At 40.6% G+C, this 23092-nt stretch overlaps 1 protein-coding gene across 1 annotated transcript in view; it reads right to left on the reverse strand.

Annotated features, from left to right (window-relative positions):
* Positions 1 to 8300: 8300 nt before the first annotated feature.
* The window catches only part of LOC117511969 (solute carrier family 35 member E2A-like), an 81949-nt gene continuing 67157 nt past the window's right edge, over positions 8301 to 23092 (reverse strand). Inside the window, exon 9 of the mRNA XM_034171903.1 lies at positions 8301 to 11319. Coding sequence (XP_034027794.1) covers positions 11097 to 11319 — 223 coding nt within the window. The 3' untranslated portion in view covers positions 8301 to 11096. The remainder of the gene's footprint in view (positions 11320 to 23092) is intronic.

Raw genomic sequence — 23092 nt, forward strand, 5'->3', positions numbered from 1 at the left:
CTTTGAGTGGTCTCTCTGTGTGTAGAGTGTGGACTCACATAATGGTTCCTTCTTTCACAGACTCGGTTTGTTGCGGCCACCTGGGGGGTGTCGGCGGGGTCCTTGGGTCCGAACGGCTTCTGGCTCCGGACCGTTAGCGCTGCTGGGAGCGCACCGTATCACCACCATGCCAGACCGCACACTCTTTTGTTGTTTTGTATCACTGTTATGTATTAAATTCAGTTAGCCTTTGTACCGTGCTCTGCTTATTTCATACTGGGTCCTTCAAACGCTGGTCGGTTCTCCGAGCTGCGTCCGACACATAACAGCTCCACTGGCTGCATGAGATATGCCTCTTGTTTTTGCATTTTAAATCTGTTCTTCTTTTTAATTAATTTTTATATGTAAATATTAGCATTTTAGCTCAGTTGCTTCCAGGTCATGTGATCAACTGAATTTCAATTTCAATTTATTTTCATTTATATCGTGCCAAATCACAACAGAGTTGCCTCAAGGCAACTTGTGTTAAACTAGTAACGTCAAACCTTACTAACCCCCAGAGCAACAGTGGTAAGGAAAAACTCCCTCTGAGGAAGAAACCTCAAGCAGACCAGACTCAAAGGGGTGACCCTCTGCTTGGGCCATGCCACAGACATACATTACAGAAAAATTCACAAAACAATTCACGGACGAATATACAGGAAATGCTGTTGGAGCACAGGACAGGAGGGTCTCCAGCACAAATACAACTCCCATCTCTGGATGGAGCTGCACCTTAAAAAGAGAGAAAAAAAAAAACAGAATCAGACATCAGAAAGACAAAAAATACAGTATAATTTGCCAGCATTAAACAACAAGTGGTGATTACCGGCCACTAGCCCTAAGCTTCACTAAAAGACCCAGAATTTAGGTAAAGTTCAGGTCGCAGCACACTCCATTTTCTAATAAAATGAATTAAAAAGTAAAAAGTGTAAAACTAAAACAAAACTATACCAGTGCTAGCCATACGAAAGGGAAAATAAGTGCTTCTTAAGTCTGGACATGAAAGTCTCCACAGAATCTCACTGTTTGACCAATTGGAGAGCCCCATGCTGGACTGCGATAAACCAGAAAATAGAACACTGCAGTAGTCCAATCTACAAGAGATAAACGCATGGATCAGGGTCTCAGCATCAGCCACAGACCGGGTGGGACTTATTTTCATTATATTTCGCAGGTGGAAGAAAGCAGTCCTTGTAATATTTCTAATGTGGAGGTCAAAGAACAATGTAGGATCAAAAATTACCCCAAGGTTCCTCACTTTGTCAGTGTGATATATGACACATGAGCCTAGGCTAAGCGTTAACTGGTCAAATTGATGCCAGTGTCTCACTGGACCATGAACCATCATTTCAGTCTTATTAGAGTTTAAAGTAATTAATCAATCAATCAATTTTTTTTATATAGCGCCAAATCACAACAAACAGTTGCCCCAAGGCACTTTATATTGTAAGGCAAGGCCATACAATAATTATGTAAAACCACAACGGTCAAAACGACCCCCTGTGAGCAAGCACTTGGCTACAGTGGGAAGGAAAAACTCCCTTTTAACAGGAAGAAACCTCCAGCAGAACCAGGCTCAGGGAGGGGCAGTCTTCTGCTGGGACTGGTTGGGGCTGAGGGAGAGAACCAGGAAAAAGACATGCTGTGGAGGGGAGCAGAGATCGATCACTAATGATTAAATGCAGAGTGGTGCATACAGAGCAAAAAGAGAAAGAAACAGTGCATCATGGGAACCCCCCAGCAGTCTACGTCTATAGCAGCATAACTAAGGGATGGTTCAGGGTCACCTGATCCAGCCCTAACTATAAGCTTTAGCAAAAAGGAAAGTTTTAAGCCTAATCTTAAAAGTAGAGAGGGTGTCTGTCTCCCTGATCTGAATTGGGAGCTGGTTCCACAGGAGAGGAGCCTGAAAGTTGAAGGCTCTGCCTCCCATTCTACTCTTACAAACCCTAGGAACTACAAGTAAGCCTGCAGTCTGAGAGCGAAGCGCTCTATTGAGGTGATATGGTACTACGAGGTCCCTAAGATAAGATGGGACCTGATTATTCAAAACCTTATAAGTAAGAAGAAGAATTTTAAATTCTATTCTAGAATTAACAGGAAGCCAATGAAGAGAGGCCAATATGGGTGAGATATGCTCTCTCCTTCTAGTCCCCATCAGTACTCTAGCTGCAGCATTTTGAATTAACTGAAGGCTTTTTAGGGAACTTTTAGGACAACCTGATAATAATGAATTACAATAGTCCAGCCTAGAGGAAATAAATGCATGAATTAGTTTTTCAGCATCACTCTGAGACAAGACCTTTCTGATTTTAGAGATATTGCGTAAATGCAAAAAAGCAGTCCTACATATTTGTTTAATATGCGCTTTGAATGACATATCCTGATCAAAAATGACTCCAGGATTTCTCACAGTATTACTAGAGGTCAGGGTAATGCCATCCAGAGTAAGGATCTGGTTAGACACCATGTTTCTAAGATTTGTGGGGCCAAGTACAATAACTTCAGTTTTATCTGAGTTTAAAAGCAGGAAATTAGAGGTCATCCATGTCTTTATGTCTGTAAGACAATCCTGCAGTTTAGCTAATTGGTGTGTGTCCTCTGGCTTCATGGATAGATAAAGCTGGGTATCATCTGCGTAACAATGAAAATTTAAGCAATACCGTCTAATAATACTGCCTAAGGGAAGCATGTATAAAGTGAATAAAATTGGTCCTAGCACAGAACCTTGTGGAACTCCATAATTAACTTTAGTCTGTGAAGAAGATTCCCCATTTACATGAACAAATTGTAATCTATTAGACAAATATGATTCAAACCACCGCAGCGCAGTGCCTTTAATACCTATGGCATGCTCTAATCTCTGTAATAAAATTTTATGGTCAACAGTATCAAAAGCAGCACTGAGGAAGTAAGAAGATTGTAGACATCCAACTTCTCACTGATGCAAGGCAATCTAAGTATTTTATGAGAATGAGATTAGTGTTGTCAGTAGTGTTCAGAATAATAGTAGTGCTATGTGACTAAAAAGATTAATCCAGGTTTTGAGTATATTTCTTATTGTTACATGGGAAACAAGGTACCAGTAAAGTCAGTAGATTCTTACAAATCCAACAAGACCAAGCATTCATGATATGCACACTCTTAAGGCTATGAAATTGGGCTATTAGTAAAAAAAAAAAAAAAAGTAGAAAAAGGGATGTTCATAATAATAGTAGCATCTGCTATTGACACTACAAACTCAAAACTATTATGTTCAAACTGCTTTTTTAGCAATCCTGTGAATCACTAAACTAGTATTTGGTTGGCAAGGCATTAATTTTGTTGGTTTGGAACCAAGATTTTACTTGTTTACTAGTGTGCTTGGGGTCATTGTCTTGTTGAAACACCCATTTCAAGGGCATGTCCTCTTCAGCATAAGGCAACATGACCTCTTCAAGTATTTTGACATATCCAAACTGATCCATGATACCTGGTATGCGATATATAGGCCCAACACCATAGTAAGAGAAACATGCCCATATCATGATGCTTGCACCACCATGCTTCACTGTCTTCACTGTGAACTGTGGCTTGAATTCAGAGTTTGGGGGTCATCTCACAAACTGTCTGTGGCCCTTGGACCCAAAAAGAACAATTTTACTCTCATCAGTCCACAAAATATTCCTCCATTTCTCTTGAGGCCAGTTGATGTTTTCTTTGGCAAATTGTAACCTCTTCTGCACATCTTTTATTTAACAGAGTGACTTTGCGGAGGATTCTTGCAAATAAATTAGCTTCACACAGGCATCTTCTAACTGTCACAGCACTTACAAGTAACTCCAGACTGTCTTTGATCATCCTGGAGCTGATCAGTGGGTAAGCCTTTGCCATTCTGGTTATTCCTCTATCCATTTTGATGGTTGTTTTCCATTTTCTTCCACGCGTCTGTTTTTTTTTTTTTGCCCATTTTAAAGCATTGAAGATCATTGTAGATGAACAGGCTATAATTTTTTGCACCTGCGTATAAGTTTTCCCCTTCCAATCAACTTTTTAATCAAACTACGCTGTTCTTCTGAACAATGTCTTGAATGTCCCATTTTCCTCAGGCTTTCAAAGAGAAAAGCATGTTCAACAGGTGCTGGCTTCATCCTTACATAGGGGACACCTGATTTACACCTGTTTGTTCCACAAAATTGATGAACTCATTGACTGAATGCCACACTACTGTTATTGTGAACACCCCCTTTTCTACTTTTTTCTTTTACTAATAGCCCAATTTCATAGCCTTAAGAGTGTGCATATCATGAATGCTTGGTCTTGTTGGATTTGTGAGAATCTACTGAATCTACTGGTACCTTGTTTCCCATGTAACAATAAGAAATATACTCAAAACCTGGATTAATCTTTCTAGTCACATAGCACTACTATTATTCTGAACACTACTGTATAACTGAGTATCATCAGCATAGCAGTGAAAGGTAATCCCAAAATGCCGCAATATGTGCCCAAGGGGTGCTATATAAAGGGAGAAAAGCAGGGGGCCTAAGACGCACCCCTGTGGAACCCCAAATTTCATGTCACGAAGGTTAGAGCTAGTGTTACTGTACAAAACACAGTGAGAACAACTGGTCAAGTATGACGTCAGCCATGCAAGGGCACTCCCAAAATGATTTTCCAGCCTATCAAGTAGAATATGATGATCCATGGTATCAAATGCAGCACTGAGATCTAACAGCCCCAGAACTGTAGTGGTGTCCAAATCCACTGTAAGCAGAAGATCATTTACCACTTTAGTGAGAGCTGTCTCTGTGTAATGATCTTTTCTAAAAGCAGACTGCAGTGGCTCAAAGAGATTATTCTCAGTAAGATCATCCACGAGCTGTCGTGACACCACTTTTTCCAGAATTTTAGAGCAAAATGATAGATTTGATGTCGGCTGATAGTTTTTTAATACACTAGGATCAAGATTAGGTTTCTTAAGTAATGGTTTAATCACTGCAGATTTGAAACATTTAGGAACAGATCCATAAGTTAAAGAAAGATTAATAATTTCCAGCACAGTCGGCCCAAGAGTGGGCCACAGGTCCTTAAACAGTTTTGTTGGTATAGGATCAAATAAACAGGTTGTGCTTTTTGTTGACGTTACAAGTTTCATCAGCATGCCTAGTGAGATACTATCAAATTCTGTAATCTAGGTAATGTTGTGTGGGCCGCCAGAAGAGGAGGTACTGCTGGCCCACCACCACCAGATGGCGCCCTGCTTGGAGTGCGGGCTTCAAGCACGAGAGGGCGTCGGAGCAACGGAGAGTGACAGCTGTCATTCATCATCAGCACCAGCTGTCACTCATTCACCACATCACCATAAAAGCCGGACTACAACTCCACCTCCCCGCCGAGAAATCAGCAACCAAGAGGTAATCTTCTCTGTGGTAATTTTCTCTGCTAACATAACTCTTCCTTGCAGCCGCTTGCCCTGTGGTGTTCTTATCGGAGCTGGAGAAGGGCGTGACCGCGACGACTTCGCATCACGCTCCGTAGCAGATAAGTGGTTACACAGGAGCTGCACGAGTGTGTGATTGGAGGTGGAGGTGCTCCCTCCCAAAAAGAACATTGACTGTGAGTGGACTACTGAGTGTGCGGATTCACACTCACCCGGATTTTCTCTGTTCTCTGCCAGCAGTACCAGGGTCGACAGCCGAAGTCAGAGGCCACCTGGGGACTCGGGACTTGGCGGCTCCGGTGTTCTTCAGGCCCGCTGGTGGTGGAAGCTGTGTGGGAATCGGCTCTTCTCTCGCCAGAGGTCTTCTATCTTCGAGCCTGCCCACACGTCACCTGGTGTCTCATTGGCAATCCATATCTCTGTCTGTATTCCGTTGTGTGTTTTCACAACATTAAATTGTTACTGGTTGGCTTATCCATTGTCCGTTCCTTAGCGCCCCCTGTTGTGGGTCCGTGTCACGACACCTTCCCAACAGGTAATACCTCAGTAATGGCGCCACCTCAATAGCAGGGTGTAGTGGCTGGGATATGTTTAACCTAATATCTTCTATTTTATTCTCAAAGTAATCCAGGAAATCGTGTCGAACAAGAACTTTGAGCTATGTTTATTTTTGTTGATCAAATCAGAGTAATAGGTCCGCTTTGTAGCCAGTAATGCATGCTTATAGTCTAAGATAGCATCATGCCACGCAAGGTGGAATACTTCTAATTTTGAACGACGCCATTTCCTTTCTCGACCTCTAGCCTTATGCTTGATCAATTGACTCAAAATCTATGTGGAATCATACTCTCCACTGGCTGCATGAGATACACCTCTTGTTTTTGCATTTTAAATATGTTCTTATTTTTAAGTAATTTTTATACGCAAATATTAGCCTTTTAGCTCAATAGCTTCCAGCTCGTGTGATCAATTGTCTCAAAATCAGTGTGGAATCATAGTGCTCCACTGGCTGCATGAGATACGGCTATTGTTTTTGCATTTTAAATCTGTTCATATTTTTAATTAATTTTTATATGTAAATATTCAACAAGGGCAGGTGCATTTTGCAGCAGCAGCATCTTGTCTCAGCACTTCCTGTGGCATCTGTATGTGTCACGGCAGCTGCTGCTGTTTTTTTGTATTTCTCGTAGCACTTCTGGCGGCATCTTTATGTGCTGTTGTAGATGCTGGTGTTTTATTTGCCTGCTGAGGCAGATGTCGGTGTTTTCAGTTTTATTTATTTTCAGACGCGTACACGTAAAAGCATAAGCAGACCAGAGATGAAAAAAAATAAATATAAAAGTATAAAAAATGCTGGCATCTGTATGTGTCACAGCAGATGCTGCTGTTTTTTGTATTTCTCGTAGCACTTCCTGTGGCATCTTTATGTGCTGTAGCACATGCTGGTGTTTTGTTTTATTTATTCATTTAACTGTTTGTCAGACATGTACCGGTACATATAAATACATTAACAGATCACAGATGAAAAAAATTAAAATACAAGTTTTAAAAAAATCTTTAAACTCGTTCATTAAGTTCCACCAATGACGATATAAGTAAAAATCAGATCTAACCAGCAATACAACACTGTAAAATATACACAATTACAGAAAGTGTCAGCAGTTAAACTTTATATATATATATATATATTATATATATACTTATTTTCCTCACTGCATATACAGTGAGGAAAATAAGTATTTGAACACCCTGCGATTTTGCAAGTTCTCCCACTTAGAAATCATGGAGGGGTCTGAAATATTAATCTTAGGTGCATGTCCACTGTGAGAGACATAATCTTAAAAATAACTAACTAAATAAATAAATAAATAAAAATCCGGAAATCACAATGTATGATTTTTTTTTTATAATTTATTTGTATGTTACTGCTGCAAATAAATGTTTGACCCCCTACCAACCAGCAAGAATTCTGGCTCTCACAGACCTGTTAATTTTTCTTTAAGAAGCCCTCTTATTCTGAACTCTTTACCTGTATTAACTGCACCTGTTTGAACTTGTTACCTGTATAAAAGACACCTGTTCACACACTCAATCAATCACACTCCAACCTGTCCACCATAGCCAAGACCAAAGAGCTGTCTAAGGATACCAGGGATAAAACCCATCGCGGACACACCCATGTACATGTGGTTTCTTAGTTTAAAATTTTTTAATAAATTAGCAAAAATAAAGAATAAACTTTTTCATGTTGTCATTATGGGGTGTTGTGAGTAGAATTCTGAGGGGGGAAATGAATTTACACCATTTTGGAATAAGGATATAGCATAAAATGTGGAAAAAGTTAAGTGCTGTGAATACTTTCCAGATGTGCCGTTATTAAAACAACAACAAAAGCAAGATGAGCTCTTCTTGAAGAACTCAAACCAGAATTAATTCATCTTCAGATGGTGTGCCACCATTATGTAAATTTTCACTGAAATCCATCAAGTGGTTTAGGAGTTGCACTTAAGAAATATAATATCAATATCATGCAGTATAACGCATCAATGACTGGAGTCCAATTATCTCTCCTTGAAAATATTGGGAAGGAAATGTTTTCATTAATACTCATCTTCACTTGGTATGTTACCACTGTGTGAAACACCAGTGAAATCCAGCAATGAGTTCCCAAGAAGCTGCTCTAAAAATACTCATGGACAACCTAATTTTTGTTTTTTTGTGGCATACTAATCCCGATACCTTGAGGTCACTGCATCAGTACTCTTATGTACTCAAAGACATTCAACATTTTACTGATGAAAAGCTTTTATTTTCCATCCACTGACAACTACATCTCAAGTTCAGACTGACTTCAGTAAATATTAACATCTCAAAATTATTTGATTTATCTTATCATATGTACAGGTTAAAACTGCTACAATCATTCAACAATTTGATTCATCATACAAATATGTACAAAATCTTGCCTCTTGAAGCAGCACTGAAAAGACCTGTGTAATGTTTTTGCAGCACTTTGGGAGAGACCATGTCCCAAACATGCAGAATGATCATGGAAATAAAAACTGATTTTGTTAGGACAACACATGCAAGAAAATCTTGAGGCACAAATACAAAACAAACAAAAACACATTCAGCATTACAAGTGTTTCTGAAAGAATCAAATTAGCAAGGCCTTCTCTCTCAGCCTGACCAACAGACATGTCCTTAGAGAACAGACAGCTGATCGTGCATGTGTGAAGAATGCTTGAACAAACAGCATGAGAGGTTTATTAGATGACCACCTGTGTCACTGTGGCACTTGTGTTCAGTAAGAAGCTTTGCCAAGCAGCACAGACGACCTACGACATCATACAAAGGAAATAGTGGAATGGGACAGAGTACACAAAAAAGGAGGGATTGTGCATTACGCAGTCTCAGAATGCATGGTGAGGTATGTCTGTAAATGATTTTACAGAGAGCCATCCTATATTTTGGTCAAAGTGTTTTTCCAAAAAGCCTCATTATCTCAAGCACAGGCGTCATAGTTGCATCTTCCATTACAATGCAATCAAACACTGTGTGATTAAGGTACATTATCACAAACTTAACGTTACAGCCTCAAGTTCTGACAAAGTGTCAGGGCCACCTCACAAAAGAAGAAAAGGGAGTAAAGTCAGAATATTTTGACAGAAATCATGTACTGTCACAGAATAAAGTTAACATGTCTGAAGTTGGGCTCCCGTTGCAGATTTTTGGTCCCAATTCCAAACATGAGGTAATCAAGCTTGATTTATTAAAATAGGCCAAATTTGTGTTTCCCACAATTATTGCCTATTACACCAGAGTACGGTGAGCCCCATGGCAAGTGCTTGTGCACATGTGCTACACAAGGCTACTCCATACATTCTATGTGGTATTGCCATTTACAACACTTTCCACACAGCAACATCTGTTAACATTTCAAAACTGTGTTCTGCTGAAGAAAATGGAACACTTTTCATAGAAATTATGCTATAGATTTATGTTGTAGAGGAAAATCAGAAAGAGGTTTCTGTTCACAGAAGGGCAGGTCCCCATCACTGCATGTTGTACCCCCATGTCCACCATCACCTACATTTGCCACATAGATATCATACACGTGTACGATATCTGTGCTTTTGCCAGAGCGACGAGCGGATCAATCCCGGAGCAGTACACACACAGCCACTGTAGCTGTGCACAAGATCGGTCTCCACTCTGGTCAATTTTCACCCTGCTTTAGCTTAAATTGTAGCCTGATATCAAAATAACTGAGCAGTAAAAGACACATTCATGCATAAATTATTTCAAGATGCATTAATGAAATAAAAACAAAGCCGTCTATATAATTAAAGTACAAATCGTTATTCATGTTTTGCTGACAATGATGTGCCCCCATGTCACAAAATTTTTTTAAAACATGTTTGGAAATTTCCAGATTGCTCATAAAGTTCTACAACACTAATTTTACCACAGAGCACGCACTTGTTAGCAGATCAGAAGGCTCCCGGTTGAAGACCAACTCTGCCCATTGTCCTTGTAATATGGAGTTGCGTCAAGAAACGTATGTGGTGTAAATCTTGTGCCAAATCAAAAATACAGAACTATCTCTGCTCTGCTGTGGTGAACCCAAGTGGAAGAAAGGGAGAAGCCAAGGGACTTTCTTACACCAGCTGTCCCGGGCACAATTGGGTATCAGAGTTTTTTTTTTTGCAGCAAAAACATACACAATTGGGTACCAAATATCAGCGATGAAAGCCCAGCATAAGATATTAAACTAAATTTAAAATTCAAGTGGACATATTTAAAAGCAATTTAAAACAAGAGTCATCAGGAGTTGACATATCCTCCTGGTCCCCACAAATCAGTCATACAAAGTGTCGGAGGGTCACCCAAGTACCCGCTCATGCTAAATATGAATGAAATTAGTCAACTGGTTCTTGAGATATCGCTCTAACAAGCAAAAATGGATAGACGGATGGACATGCTGATCACTGTATCCTCTGATTTTTCAAACCAGGGGACAAAAATGAAAACTGACAACATATTGAATATTATGGGGTCACCATAACTCAGTCACTAGTGCAGTTTTCCAAAAACCGGTGGGTTCTATTCCTGATTGTAGTTTAATCTCAATGTGTCCTTGAACAAACCATTGAACATGGATCAACAGTGGCCCTGAAACGCCATCAGATACTCCATCAGTATTCATAGTGTACATTTAGCAGCTGATCTGAGCACAGATGAGAGGAATTCTAGCACACTCTGGAATGGAACAAGTCACTGTCTTCAAAATGCTGAAGGAAGCCCTGATCGTCCTCTTTACTGACATTTTTTAAAAATAAAAGAAAATATGTTAAAACATTGCTCACAAATAAGTCATTAAGTTAGAAAGAAATTCTTTGTGTGCTGATCCACAGGACAATCCACATCTTCATCAAACTGAAGTGTTCATCATGCCGTCTGACACGTGGGACTTGAGGGTGTAAAGCAAACACCAAATCTGAACCTGAGAAGAACAGTGAGCAGCCCCAGCAGCTGGATAAAAGTACGAGGTGAAGGGAAACCAAAAAAAATCAAGTCCACGTATTGGACAGCCACAGGGCAGAAACCAAATCACATTACAGGCAGCATTACATCCCTTACTGTCGAGTCCTTAAAGAGCCTGCGAGGATTGGAAGTCCTGGTCCTGGTCCTTGTGGTTCTGCTCGGCAGCCATGGCCTGTAAAGTTTCCCTCTGCAGCTGCCTAGCCTTGTTGTACAGTAAGACCCCGATGAACACGAGCACGGTGCCTGCAGCGCTGAGGACAGTGACCTGGTTACCGAACACGATGATGCTGAGCCACACACACAGGGCGTGTTTGACCGTACTGGCAACACTGCGGAGGAGACGCGGCTCATCAGTCAGAATTATACGCGAGATCATGTTGACAAAGAACACAACGTTTACTCAAACACTGAACAGTTGATTGGAATACCACACCTTAATCATCACAGTAAGAGCCATACACCCGGCCTCCTGAAGTCACTTTACGGACCTACATCCAGTGGCCACTTTATTTGGTACACCTGCTCTTTAGGAGCACTTTCACACCTGAACGACCGTGATAGGCTTCAAACCAGTGTTGCCACAATTACTTTGAAAAAGTAATTCAATTACTGATTACTCCTTGAAAAAGTAACAGTTACTTTACTGATTACTCAATTGTAAAAGTAAGTTAGATTACTAGTTACTTTTTTAGTTACTTTCCCCAGCTGCCGACAACAACCCTCTGCCACCTAAACATGACAATGATACTTGTTTTGCCAAAACTCACTTTATAGTCACCCTTTCTTGACTTCAATGAAAATAAATACTTGTTTTATAAAAAGTTAAATAAAGACCTCTTTCTTGACCTCATATTTAACTGTTGGCAGCACTGTAACAGTAAATCTTGCAATTTCTAACCTACATTGTTTATAAATGTAACTATTAAATTCTTTCTAACATCTTTCTAACATTTAAATTCTCTCTAAACATTTTACTTGTCGAAATTATTATTATAAGTAGTATTAGTAGCTGTAGTAAAAAAAAAAGGCTTCAAAACTGGACCTTTAATCTAGGGGTGTTGTGGGGGGGGCACATCCCTGCCCTGCCCCATGCACCCATTCCATCTGGATTCGCCCCTGCTTTGGTGTTTGAGCACAAAGAATGGATAACATTTATTTATGCAGAAAACATGACCAGATTTACAGGTAAGAAAGTTTTATTGAGTTTTCACATCATGTGGTCCTCTGAAAGAGTTTAGGTGCATTTGAGTGGGAAAAAAGTGTTAGTTGTTGACGCGTCGTGGAGGATCAGCTGTTTTTAACGAGACGATATGGAGCGGCTCAGCTCAGAATTCAAAATAAAGGAGAAAAAAGCATAAAAATGTCTTTGTAAAGCTCAGTGAAGGTGTGCTGTTGTCACCGTGCTTTAAGAGGTGAGGACGAGCTGCTGCAGAAAACCACGGATGAAAAGCTCACAGCTCGCTTAAAGTGGGCAGTTCAGTTGAACCCCGACCCCCTGCCCACGGACCAAGTTTAATGCTGCTATCGACCCACAATGTAAAAATAATAGTAACGCACAATGACTTGGAGAAGTAACTTTAATCTGATTACTGATTTGGAAAGATTAACGCATTAGATTACTGATTACTAAAAAAAGTGGTTAGATTAGAATAATGCATTACTTAGTAATGCGTTACCGGCATCACTGTTTCAAACACACTTGTTTGGTGGTTTGGGTTACTCTGTTTTTTTTTTTTTTTTGCTTTTTTAAAGTCTGGTCTCACTTTCACAGTTCGAAACCTTGTTCTTACTCTGGGGCACTTTAGAGGGTATGGAAGGGTTCCTGTGTTGAATTCAGTCATTGCACTGTGATGATGTTGATTAAAAAAAAAAAAAAAAAAACTTTCAAGAACAAATCCCTTTGATTTTAGTTCAGCTAACAGTATTTGCAAAACCAATCTTTCAAGAGTTGTTTTTTTTTTATTTTAAACATTCTCTTGCTCCCCTCTTGATCAAATGCCACATGGTGTTTCATCTCTTAACAGTATTATACTGTAACATTGGATATTTCTTGCCATCATCTCCTCAAGGCCCGAATATTGTAATGCCCTCCTCGTCGGGATCTCGGGCAGGAGCATGCAGAAGCTCCAGCACATCCAGAACTGCGCTGCCCGGGTCCTGATGAGGAGGCACAAATATGACCACATCACCCCCATACTTCAGTCCCTCCATTGGCTCTCTGTCCAGCAGAGGATTGATTACCAAATCTGCCTGCTGACCTCCCAGTGCCTCCATGGCCGCGTCCCAGACTACCTGACAGAGCTCCTCACTTCACACACCACCACCCGAAGCCTCCGGTCCACTGACTCAAATCGCATCTGCCAATTTCGGACCAAGCTCCGCACCACGGGGGACAGATCTTTTCAGGCAGCTGCCCCACGACTCTGGAACGCCCTGCCCCAACACCTGAGAGCGCCACAGTCTGTGGAGTCTTTTAAAAGCAGCTTAAAACATTTTTATTTAGAAAGGCTTTTAATGTGTAATTTTAATGTATTTATTTTTATACTGCAGCACTTTGAGATTTTCTTGTAAATGTAAAGTGCGTTATAAATAAAATTTATTATTATTATTATTTGTGGAAAACACCTGAAGGCAACAGCAAGATTCCTCCCCTGCATTAATAAAACACCTGAACCAAGGTTTACCATCAAGATGCACCCTATATCACGTCATGCTGTCACAACAAAACCCAAGGTTGAGATTGGATCATGGTTTTTAAGTCACAGATCGGATAGTTTATGGACAAGAAAAAGAAAAAGAAAGAAATACTACTTTGTGTTCCATTTTTTAAAAGAACTTAATGAATAATGAAAACAAGGACCTTTGTTTGTGGTCCTGAATGAAAAGAAGGCACCCAATGTTTTAGATATACGAGGGCTGTCCGTAAAGTATAGGTCCTTTTTATTTTTTTCTAAAACTATATGGATTTCATTCATATGTTTTTACGTCAGACATGCTTGCACCCTCGTGCGCATGCGTGAGTTTTTCCATGCCTGTCGGTGACGTCATTCGCCTGTGAGCACTCCTTGTGGGAGGAGTCGTCCAGCCCCTCGTCGGAATTCCTTTGTCTGAGAAGTTGCTGAGAGACTGGCGCTTTGTTTGATCAAAATTTTTTCTAAACCTGTGAGACACATCGAAGTGGACATGGTTAGAAAAATTAAGCTGGTTTTCAGTGAAAATTTTAACAGCTGATGAGAGATTTTGAGGTGATTCTGTCGCTTTAAGGACTTTTCACGGTGCGAGACGTCGCGCTGCGCTCTCAGGCAGCGTCATCAGCCTGTTTCAAGCTTAAAACCTCCACATTTCAGGCTCTATTGATCCAGGACGTCGTGAGAGAACAGAGAAGTTTCAGAAGAAGTCGGTTTCAGCATTTTATCCGGATATTCCACTGTTAAAGGAGATTTTTTTAATGAAAGACGTGCAGGCGGATTGCAGCGTCGGCTCGCAGCCGCCGCGACGCTCCGCCACAGGAAAAACACCTCTGTTGGAAGCCTTGAGGACAAGTTGGAACATCTCCAGCTGATAAACAATTTCTCATATACTCACTCCACTGAAAGCCATCAAAAGCCACCTGGATTTTACAAATGGTTATCAACACGGAGGTGTTTTTCCTGTGCCGCCGCGCCGCGTCGGCTGCGTCCCGACGCGCGGACCCGTCCGCACGTCTTTCATTAAAAAAATCTCCTTTAACAGTGGAATATCTGGATAAAATGCTGAAACCGACTTCTTCTGAAACTTCTCTGTTCTCTCACGACGTCCTGGATCAATAGAGCCTGAAATGTGGAGGTTTTAAGCTTGAAACAGGCTGATGACGCCGCCTGAGAGCGCAGCGCGACGTCTCGCACCGTGAAAAGTCCTTAAAGCGACAGAATCACCTCAAAATCTCTCATCAGCTGTTAAAATTTTCACTGAAAACCAGCTTAATTTTTCGAACCATGTCCACTTCGATGTGTCTCACAGGTTTAGAAAAAATTTTGATCAAACAAAGCGCCAGTCTCTCAGCAACTTCTCAGACAAAGGAATTCCGACGAGGGGCTGGACGACTCCTCCCACAAGGAGTGCTCACAGGCGAATGACGTCACCGACAGGCGTGGAAAAACTCACGCATGCGCACGAGGGTTCAAGCATGTCTGACGTAAAAACATATGAATGAAATCCATATAGTTTTTGAAAAAAATAAAAAGGACCTATACTTTACGGACAGCCCTCGTATTTTTTAAATAAAACCCTATACTGTAGTATTAAGCTGCAATAATAACAGCATCAGTGAATAAAAAAAAGGCTGTTCATGAAAAAAAAAGAAGAAAAAAATTTACCTAAGCTGATCTAAGTTTATAACTTCAAATTCTTTTTCAAAAAGATGAGGATGTCTACATCGTCTGGTGAGAGAGCAACAATAATGACTTCATTTATAATCCTTTCAGGATAAATGCCTTAGTCCAACCAACTGATCTGAACTGATCAGTTGCTGAGCAGGTGCTGGTGCTGTTACAATTTTATGCAAAAGTTTGGGCGCCCCTGATAATTTTCATGATTTTCCTTTATAAATCATTGGTTGTCTGGATCAGAAATGTCAGTTAAATATATCATAATAGCAGATGAACACACTGATACTTGAGAAGTGAAATTAAGTTTCTAGTATTTACAGAAAGTGTGCAATAATTCTGTAAACAAAATTGGGCAGGTGCATAAATTTGGGTACCCTTGTCATTTTATTAATTTGAATACATTTAGCACTAATTACTGGAACACAAAATTGGTTTGGTAAGCTCACTGACCCCTGACCTCTTTACATAGGTGAATCAGTAGGTGAATAGGTAACGTAAACCTTTTTTATCTTTTAATGCTTTCAAACAAGTCATGCACGCTTTTGTCTCCTCTCGTTTAGACTACTGTAATGCACTTTTATTGGCATCAGCCAAAATGCACTTTCTCGCTTACAGTTGGTCCAAAATTCTGCTGCGCGTCTCTTAAATGGTAGCAGAAAGCGAGAGCACATCACTCCGGTTTTGCCGTCTCTGCACTGGCTTCCAGTTCGTTTTAGAGCTGACTTTAAGATTTTATTGTTTGTTTTTAAAGCTTTGAATGGACTGGCCCCAATGTACATTTCGGACCTCATCCAAATTTATCAGCCTTCCCGTGCTGTGCGGTCCGAGGGCCAGCTCCAGCTTGTGGTGCCTGTGACGAGACTTAAAACTAGGGGAGACAGGGCTTTTTCTGTGGTGGGCCCTCAGCTGTGGAATGATTTGCCCCTTAACATTCGAACAGCCCCCACTGTAGAGTGTTTTAAGTCTCGTCTAAAGACCCATTTTTATGCTTTGGCTTTTAACACCGCGTGAGTGTGTGGTCCTCTGTGTTTTTTTTGTTTTGTTTTTTTTTTTGTACAGCACTTTGGAAACTATGTTTGTGAAATGTGCTATATAAATAAAGGGTATGGTATGGTATGGTATAATCCAATCATGAGAAAGGGTATTTAAGGTGGCCATTTGCAAATGTTTCCCCTCTTTGCATGTCTTATAATAAGTGGCAACATGGGAGCCTCTAAACAACTCTCAAATGACCTGAAAACAAAGATTGTTCAACATCATGGTTTAGGGGAAGGATACAAAAAGCTATCTCAGAGATTTCAGCTGTCAGTTCCCACTGTGAGGAACATAGTGAGGAAATGTAAGACCGCAGGCGCAGTACGAGTTAAGGCTCAAAGTGGCAGGCCAAGAAAAATCTCAGATAAACTGAAGTGAAGGATGGTGAGAACAGTCATAGTCAACCCACAGACCTGCTTCAAAGACCTAGAATATGATCTTGCTGCAGACTGTGTCTCTGTGCATCGTTCAACTATACAGCACACTTTGCACAAGGAAATGCTGTATGATGCTATAATGCAGAGGAAGCCTTTTCTGCGTACACGCCACAAACAGAGTCGTTTGAGGTATGCTAAAGCACATTTGGACAAGCCAGCTTCATTTTGGAATAAGGTGCTGTGGACTGATGAAACTAAAATTAAGTTATTTGGACATAAAAAAGGGGCGGTATGCATGGCAGAAAAAGAACACAGCATTCCAAGAAAAACACTTGCTACGTACAGTAAAATTTGGAGGTGGTTCCATTGTGCTGTGGGGCTGTGTGGCCAGTGCAGGTACTTGGAATCTTGTTAAAGTTGAGGGTCACATGGATTCTAGTCAACGACCCTAAACACTGCTCAAAATCTACTCAGGCGTTCATGCAGAGTAACAAGTACAATGTTCTGGAATGGCCATCTCAGTCCCCAGACCTGAATATTAGTGAAAATCTGTGGTGTGATTTTAAGCGGGCTGTCCATGCTCAGAAACCAACAAACCTGACTGAACTAGAGATTTATAAAGAAGAACGGTCCAAAATAACTTCAACCAGAATCCAGACTCTCATTGGAAGCTATAGAAAGCGTTTAGAGGCTGTTATTTCTCCAAAAGGAGGATCTACTAAATATTGATGTATTTTTTCTGTTGGGGTGCCAAAATTTATGCATCTGCCTAATTTTGTTTAAAGAATTATTGCACACTTTCTGTAAATCCTACAAACTTCATTTCACTTCTCAAACATCACTGTGTTTGTCTGCTATATGAGACATTTAACTGAAATTGCTGATCCAAACAACCAATGATTTATAAAGGAAAATCATGGAAATCATCAGATAAATCATTTAACCACATACAGCAACACATCCAGGTACAGATGCTATTAAAATACATCCTCAATTCGAATGAAGCTGGGACGTTGTGTAAAATGGAAATAAAAACAGAATACAATAATTTGCAAATCTTCTTCAACCTTATATTCAACTGAATACACCACAAACACGAGATATTTAATGTTCAAACTGATAAACTTTATTGTTTTTGTGCAAATATTTGCTCATTTTGAAATGGATCCCTGCAACACATTTCAAAAAAGCTGGTACAGTGGTATGTTTACCACTGTGTTACATCACCGTTCCTTCTGACAACACTCAATAAGTGTTTGGGAACTGAGGACACTCATGACTGGGTATAAAAGGAGCATCCCCAAAAGCCATTCTCAAGCAAAGATGGGGTGAGGATCACCACTTTGTGAACAACTGCATGAAAAAATAGTCCAACAGCTTATTAACAATGTTTCTCAATGTTCAATTGCAAGGAATTTAGGGATTCCATCATCTAAAGTCCATAATATAATCAGAAAATTCAGAGAATCTGGAGAACTTTCTACATGTAAGCAGCAAGGCTGAAAACCAACACTGAATGCCCGTGACCTTCTATCCCTCAGGTGGCACTGCATTATAAACCGACATCATTGTGTAAAGCAGTGGTCTCCAAACTACTCCAGAAAGGGCCGAGAGGGTGCAGATTTTCTTTGCAGCCACTGACTTCAGCAGGTGATTTCACTGATGAACTCATCCCACCTGTTCAAAGGGATGTTAATCAGTGAATCACCTGCTGAAGTCAGTGGCTGCAAAGAAAACCTGCACCCTCTCGGCCCTTTCTGGAATAGTTTGGAGACCACTGGTGTAAAGGATCTTACCGCGTGGGCTCAGGAATACTTCAGAAAACCATTGTCAGTTAACAGAGTTTGTCGCTAAATCTACAAGTGCAAGTTAAAATCATGCAAAGTGAAAGCCATACATCAACAACATCCAGAAACGTCGCTGCCTTCTCTGGGCCCGAGCTCATTTGAAATGGACAGACGCAAAGTGGAAAAGTGTGCTGTGGTCTGATGAGTCCACATTTCATATTGTTTTTGGAAATCGTCGACGTTGTGTCCTCTGGACAAAAGAGCAAAAAGACCATCCAGATTGCAAAGTTCAAAAGTCAGCACCTGTGATGGTATGGGGGTGTGTTGGTCCACATGGCATGGACAACTTACACATCTGTAATGGCACCATCAATGCTGAAAGGTAGATCCAGGTTTTGGAGCAACACATGCTGCCATCCAAGCAATGTCTTTTTCTGGGACGTCTCTGCTTATTTCAGCAAGACAATGCCAAGCCACATTCTGCACGTGTTACAACAACGTGTCTTCGTAGTAAGAGTGCGGGTACTAAACTGGCCTGCCTGCAGTCCAGACCTGTCGCCCATTGAAAATGTGTGGCACATTATGAAGCGCAAAATACAACAACAGAGACCCCGGACTGTTGAACAACTGAAGTCGTACATCAAGGAAGAATTCCACCTACAAAGCTTCAGCAATTAGCGTCCTCAGTTCCCAAATGCTTATTCAGTGTTGTTAGAAGGAAAGGTGATGTAACACAGTGGTAAACATACCACTGTCCCAGCTGGATTATGTTTTATTATGGGCTAATTTGACCCTCAACAAGCTTTTCTGTCTACAATCATCACCTCCAAATCAAAGGTAAGCTGAACAATTTCCTTTATCAGTTATCAATTTATCAGTGCGTGCTATGAAAACAGTTAGAATATGATGCAAAAACAGTTATAATACGATGCAAGACGAAGGATTGAAAGCAGAAAAGTGTCAAATCACAGCCTTCTGTATCTGATTTAACAGCTGCACGTCCAGGCTGTGGGTCCGAGCCTGAGTACAGTTTGAGAAATTAAACGGCCGGTCTTTTAATCACAGAAATGACTCCTCTCACACTTTCCACAAATCGAGTGTCAGAGCTGAACCTTAATTTGTACCTCTGCATGTCCAGACTGCTCGGGGTTTTTAATGGAAATACGTACATTGCGATTGGACAGGACATTTTATCAGATGTGAGCGAAAAATGAGCTGTACAAAATCAGTTATATATGATGTTTATTACATGGAAAACAATACAAAAACTTTGGGACATTTTTGTCCGGTGACTGTGAATATCTGGTTTATACAACGACGGTTTAGGTGAGTTTTATTGTACATGGGACTGAACAATAAATTTACCTCTCAAAGCTTTGGTGATGAAGTCGCTTCCATCCCACACAGTTGACTTTATTTTCCAAAATTTTTCTTCTGTTCAGATCTGAAGGGAATCTGTACATCTTGAAGCCCTTGTTGTGTCTATTTGTGCCTCCAAATGCGCAACAACCCATCATTTCGGTGAATAAATAAATAAAATAGCTGGATTTACATTCAGACACATTAACAGCGAACACTATTTTGAACCCAAGATGGCACCATGACTGTTTTCTTTTTTGGACTTATGTCGCTACTCTCTCTAATCAAAGCACTCTAGTTTCAGCTAGGGTCCTTTTATTGAGAGAGTAGCATCAACTGAGAACATGGTGCCATTTTGGGGCCAATTGTGCTGAACTACTGAATGACCCTTTTTGTGTTTTCAACATTTTTTTAATGAGTTTATGATGAGTACAATTTATGATGCTTTATTTAATCAATTTAAAGCCTGATTTACGCCTTTGCAGCTGTTACTCTGTGCTCCATCACTGGATTATGCTTTATTCTGGACTAATTTAACCCTCAGCAAGTTTTTTTTCTGCAATCATCACCTCCAAATCAAAGGTAAGGTGTACAATTTCCAATTTTCAACGACTCCATGTTATAAATGTGCAGCTTTTTCTGATCCATTTGTAATCAGCGTGCATACTGCAAAAAGTACTATAATATGATGGTGATGAAGGAGTGAAAGCAGAAAAGTGTCAAATCACAGCCTTTTGCTGTGTCTGATGTAACAGGTGCACATCAGGCTGTGGGTCCAAGTCTGAGTGGGGTTTGCAAAAAATAAAGGGTCGGGCTTTCAATCATGGAAATGACTCTAGTCCCACGTGCGAGAGGTTTTTAATGGAAATGCATTGCTATCAGCCAGGACATTTTATCTGATGTGAGCGAAAAATCCGTTCTACAAAATCCATGATATACAGTGTTTATTCCATGGAAAACAATCCCGTCAGATCTCAGAAGCTAAGCAGTATAAGCAGTACCTGGATAGTTCTTAGAATGGGAGACCTCTTTGGAACACCAGTGGAACACCAGCGGCTGTGATTGCTTCTCCAGATTGCACTGGAGTTGCATCAGGAAGGGCATCCAGAATAAAACTTGTGCCAAATACCAATGTGGATCTGGCTGTATGCGCTGTGGCAACCCCAAACAAAAAACGGGAGGTGCCGAATGGACAACAACAACATTCCATGGAAAACAATACAAAAACTTTGGGACCTTTTTTGTCCAGTAACTGCGAATATCCAGTTTATACGATGACGGTTTAGGTGAGTTTTACTGTACATGTCTCTTTGACAATGAAGTCACTTACATCCCACACGGCTGACTTTATTTTCCCAAATTGTTCTTCTGTTCAGATCTGAAAAGAATCTGTACATCTTGAAGCCCTTGTTGTGTCTATTTGTGCATCCAAATGCACAGCAACCTGGCATTTTCAGCAAATAAATAAATAAAATAACTGGATTTACATGCAGACAGATTAACAGCGAACGGTATTTCGAACCCAAGATGGCAGCTAATCATGTCTCTACTCTCTGAATTAAGGGACTCTAGTTTCAGCAAGCTTCACAACTTGATGTAAACATGCAGCTGCATTCCTTCCACTCCACGCCACACAGCACTCACGGTATCACTTTATAGGCCAGCTATGATGTGCAGTAACTGCTTGGGGATCCCACAAATTATCAGGACGTCCTGCAGAGCAGCCAGATCAATGGAATCAAACTCTGATATCGTGCATTTAATAGTTTTTGTGAATTAAGTGATTGAAATTTACACAATATTGGTTTCAAGAAATGACTGTCACTGAAATGCCACATAATGGTCTGTGCAGTCATAAATAAATGAATGAAGTTTGAGGCTAAATACTGGGTATGCTTACAGATGGTACTACACCAGGATACATGTGTCACTGTAACATGGGAATAATTGGTTTCTGGGTCAGTGATATCCATCACAAACATGTTGTGTTACAGAAGAAGTAACTGTAATTAAATGAGCACATGAAGTTTAGCATTACAAGGCAAGAAGCTCATGTTAACACAGAGAGGATAAAGGTTTTATTTACCTGTTTAGGAGTGCCAGTCAGATTAGTCTCCTTGCAGTTTGTACAGTGTGTGCATCAAATTACAAGTCTGACAAACAAAAAACAAACTGACCTCATTTAGTTTTCGGTATACTGCCCAAATTAAATAATTTCAACAAAGGAAAACAAGTACACAAACTTCCAAAATAATTACATTCAATAAAGATGAATAACTGGGAATAAAGGAGGGTGTGCATCAGTGACGATAAAACACACTGGCAAAGTGCATCCTCAGTCAGAGCCAGGAGCATGCAATTGTGCCGTGCCACCCCATGGAACTGCCCCATTTCCTGGATGGCAATAATCCAGGAAGACACCCAGTCCCAGGGGAGGTGATGGTCTAGTGGTTAAGGTGTTGGGCTTGAGTCCAGAAGATCATGGTTTCAAATCCCCACCTGACTGGAAAATCACTAAGGGCCCTTGGGCAAGGCCTTTAATCCCCTATTGTTCCCGGTGTGCAGTGAGCGCCATGTATGGCAGCACCCTGACATCGGGGTGAATGTGAGGCATAATTGTAAAGCGCTTTGAGCGTCTGATGCAGATAGAAAAGTGCTATAAAAATGCAGTCCATTTACCATCCCAACCTTTACAAAGTAACCATCTATCTGCTGCAGCCAGGTGAAACATAGGCATCCCATTGGCCTTCCCCAGCTGCTGGGGTCCTCCACACTTTTACGCTGTGTTCAGACTAGAGAAATGAGGCACTTGTCCAAAATGCTGTACCCATAACTGAAATGATGTTACCTCTCAGTGCAAGCAATACTCCTCAGAGACTACCTAAGTCATCCTTCAATTGACACGATGTCACTCCAGCAGAACCCAAGAATTCTACAAAAAGACCTCATTCAAAAAACATTTAGATGTCACCTTAGGTCACCAGTTAGAAAAGCATACAAGAAATATGTTAAATATATGTCCAAACTAGAGATCCTTGATGAAGTTCACAAATTAACGAGTCTTTTTTTTTTTTTAAAGAGTTCGCTCATGTAACATAACACGATGAACACTGGAAGTGCACCTACCAGGCCTCTTAAAATATGTGTGCTTGCACACCTGCACAGTGTGTCCTTTGT

Source organism: Thalassophryne amazonica, chromosome 6, assembly GCF_902500255.1.
Source record: "Thalassophryne amazonica chromosome 6, fThaAma1.1, whole genome shotgun sequence".
In the NCBI taxonomy this organism is placed as follows: Eukaryota; Metazoa; Chordata; class Actinopteri; order Batrachoidiformes; family Batrachoididae; genus Thalassophryne; species Thalassophryne amazonica.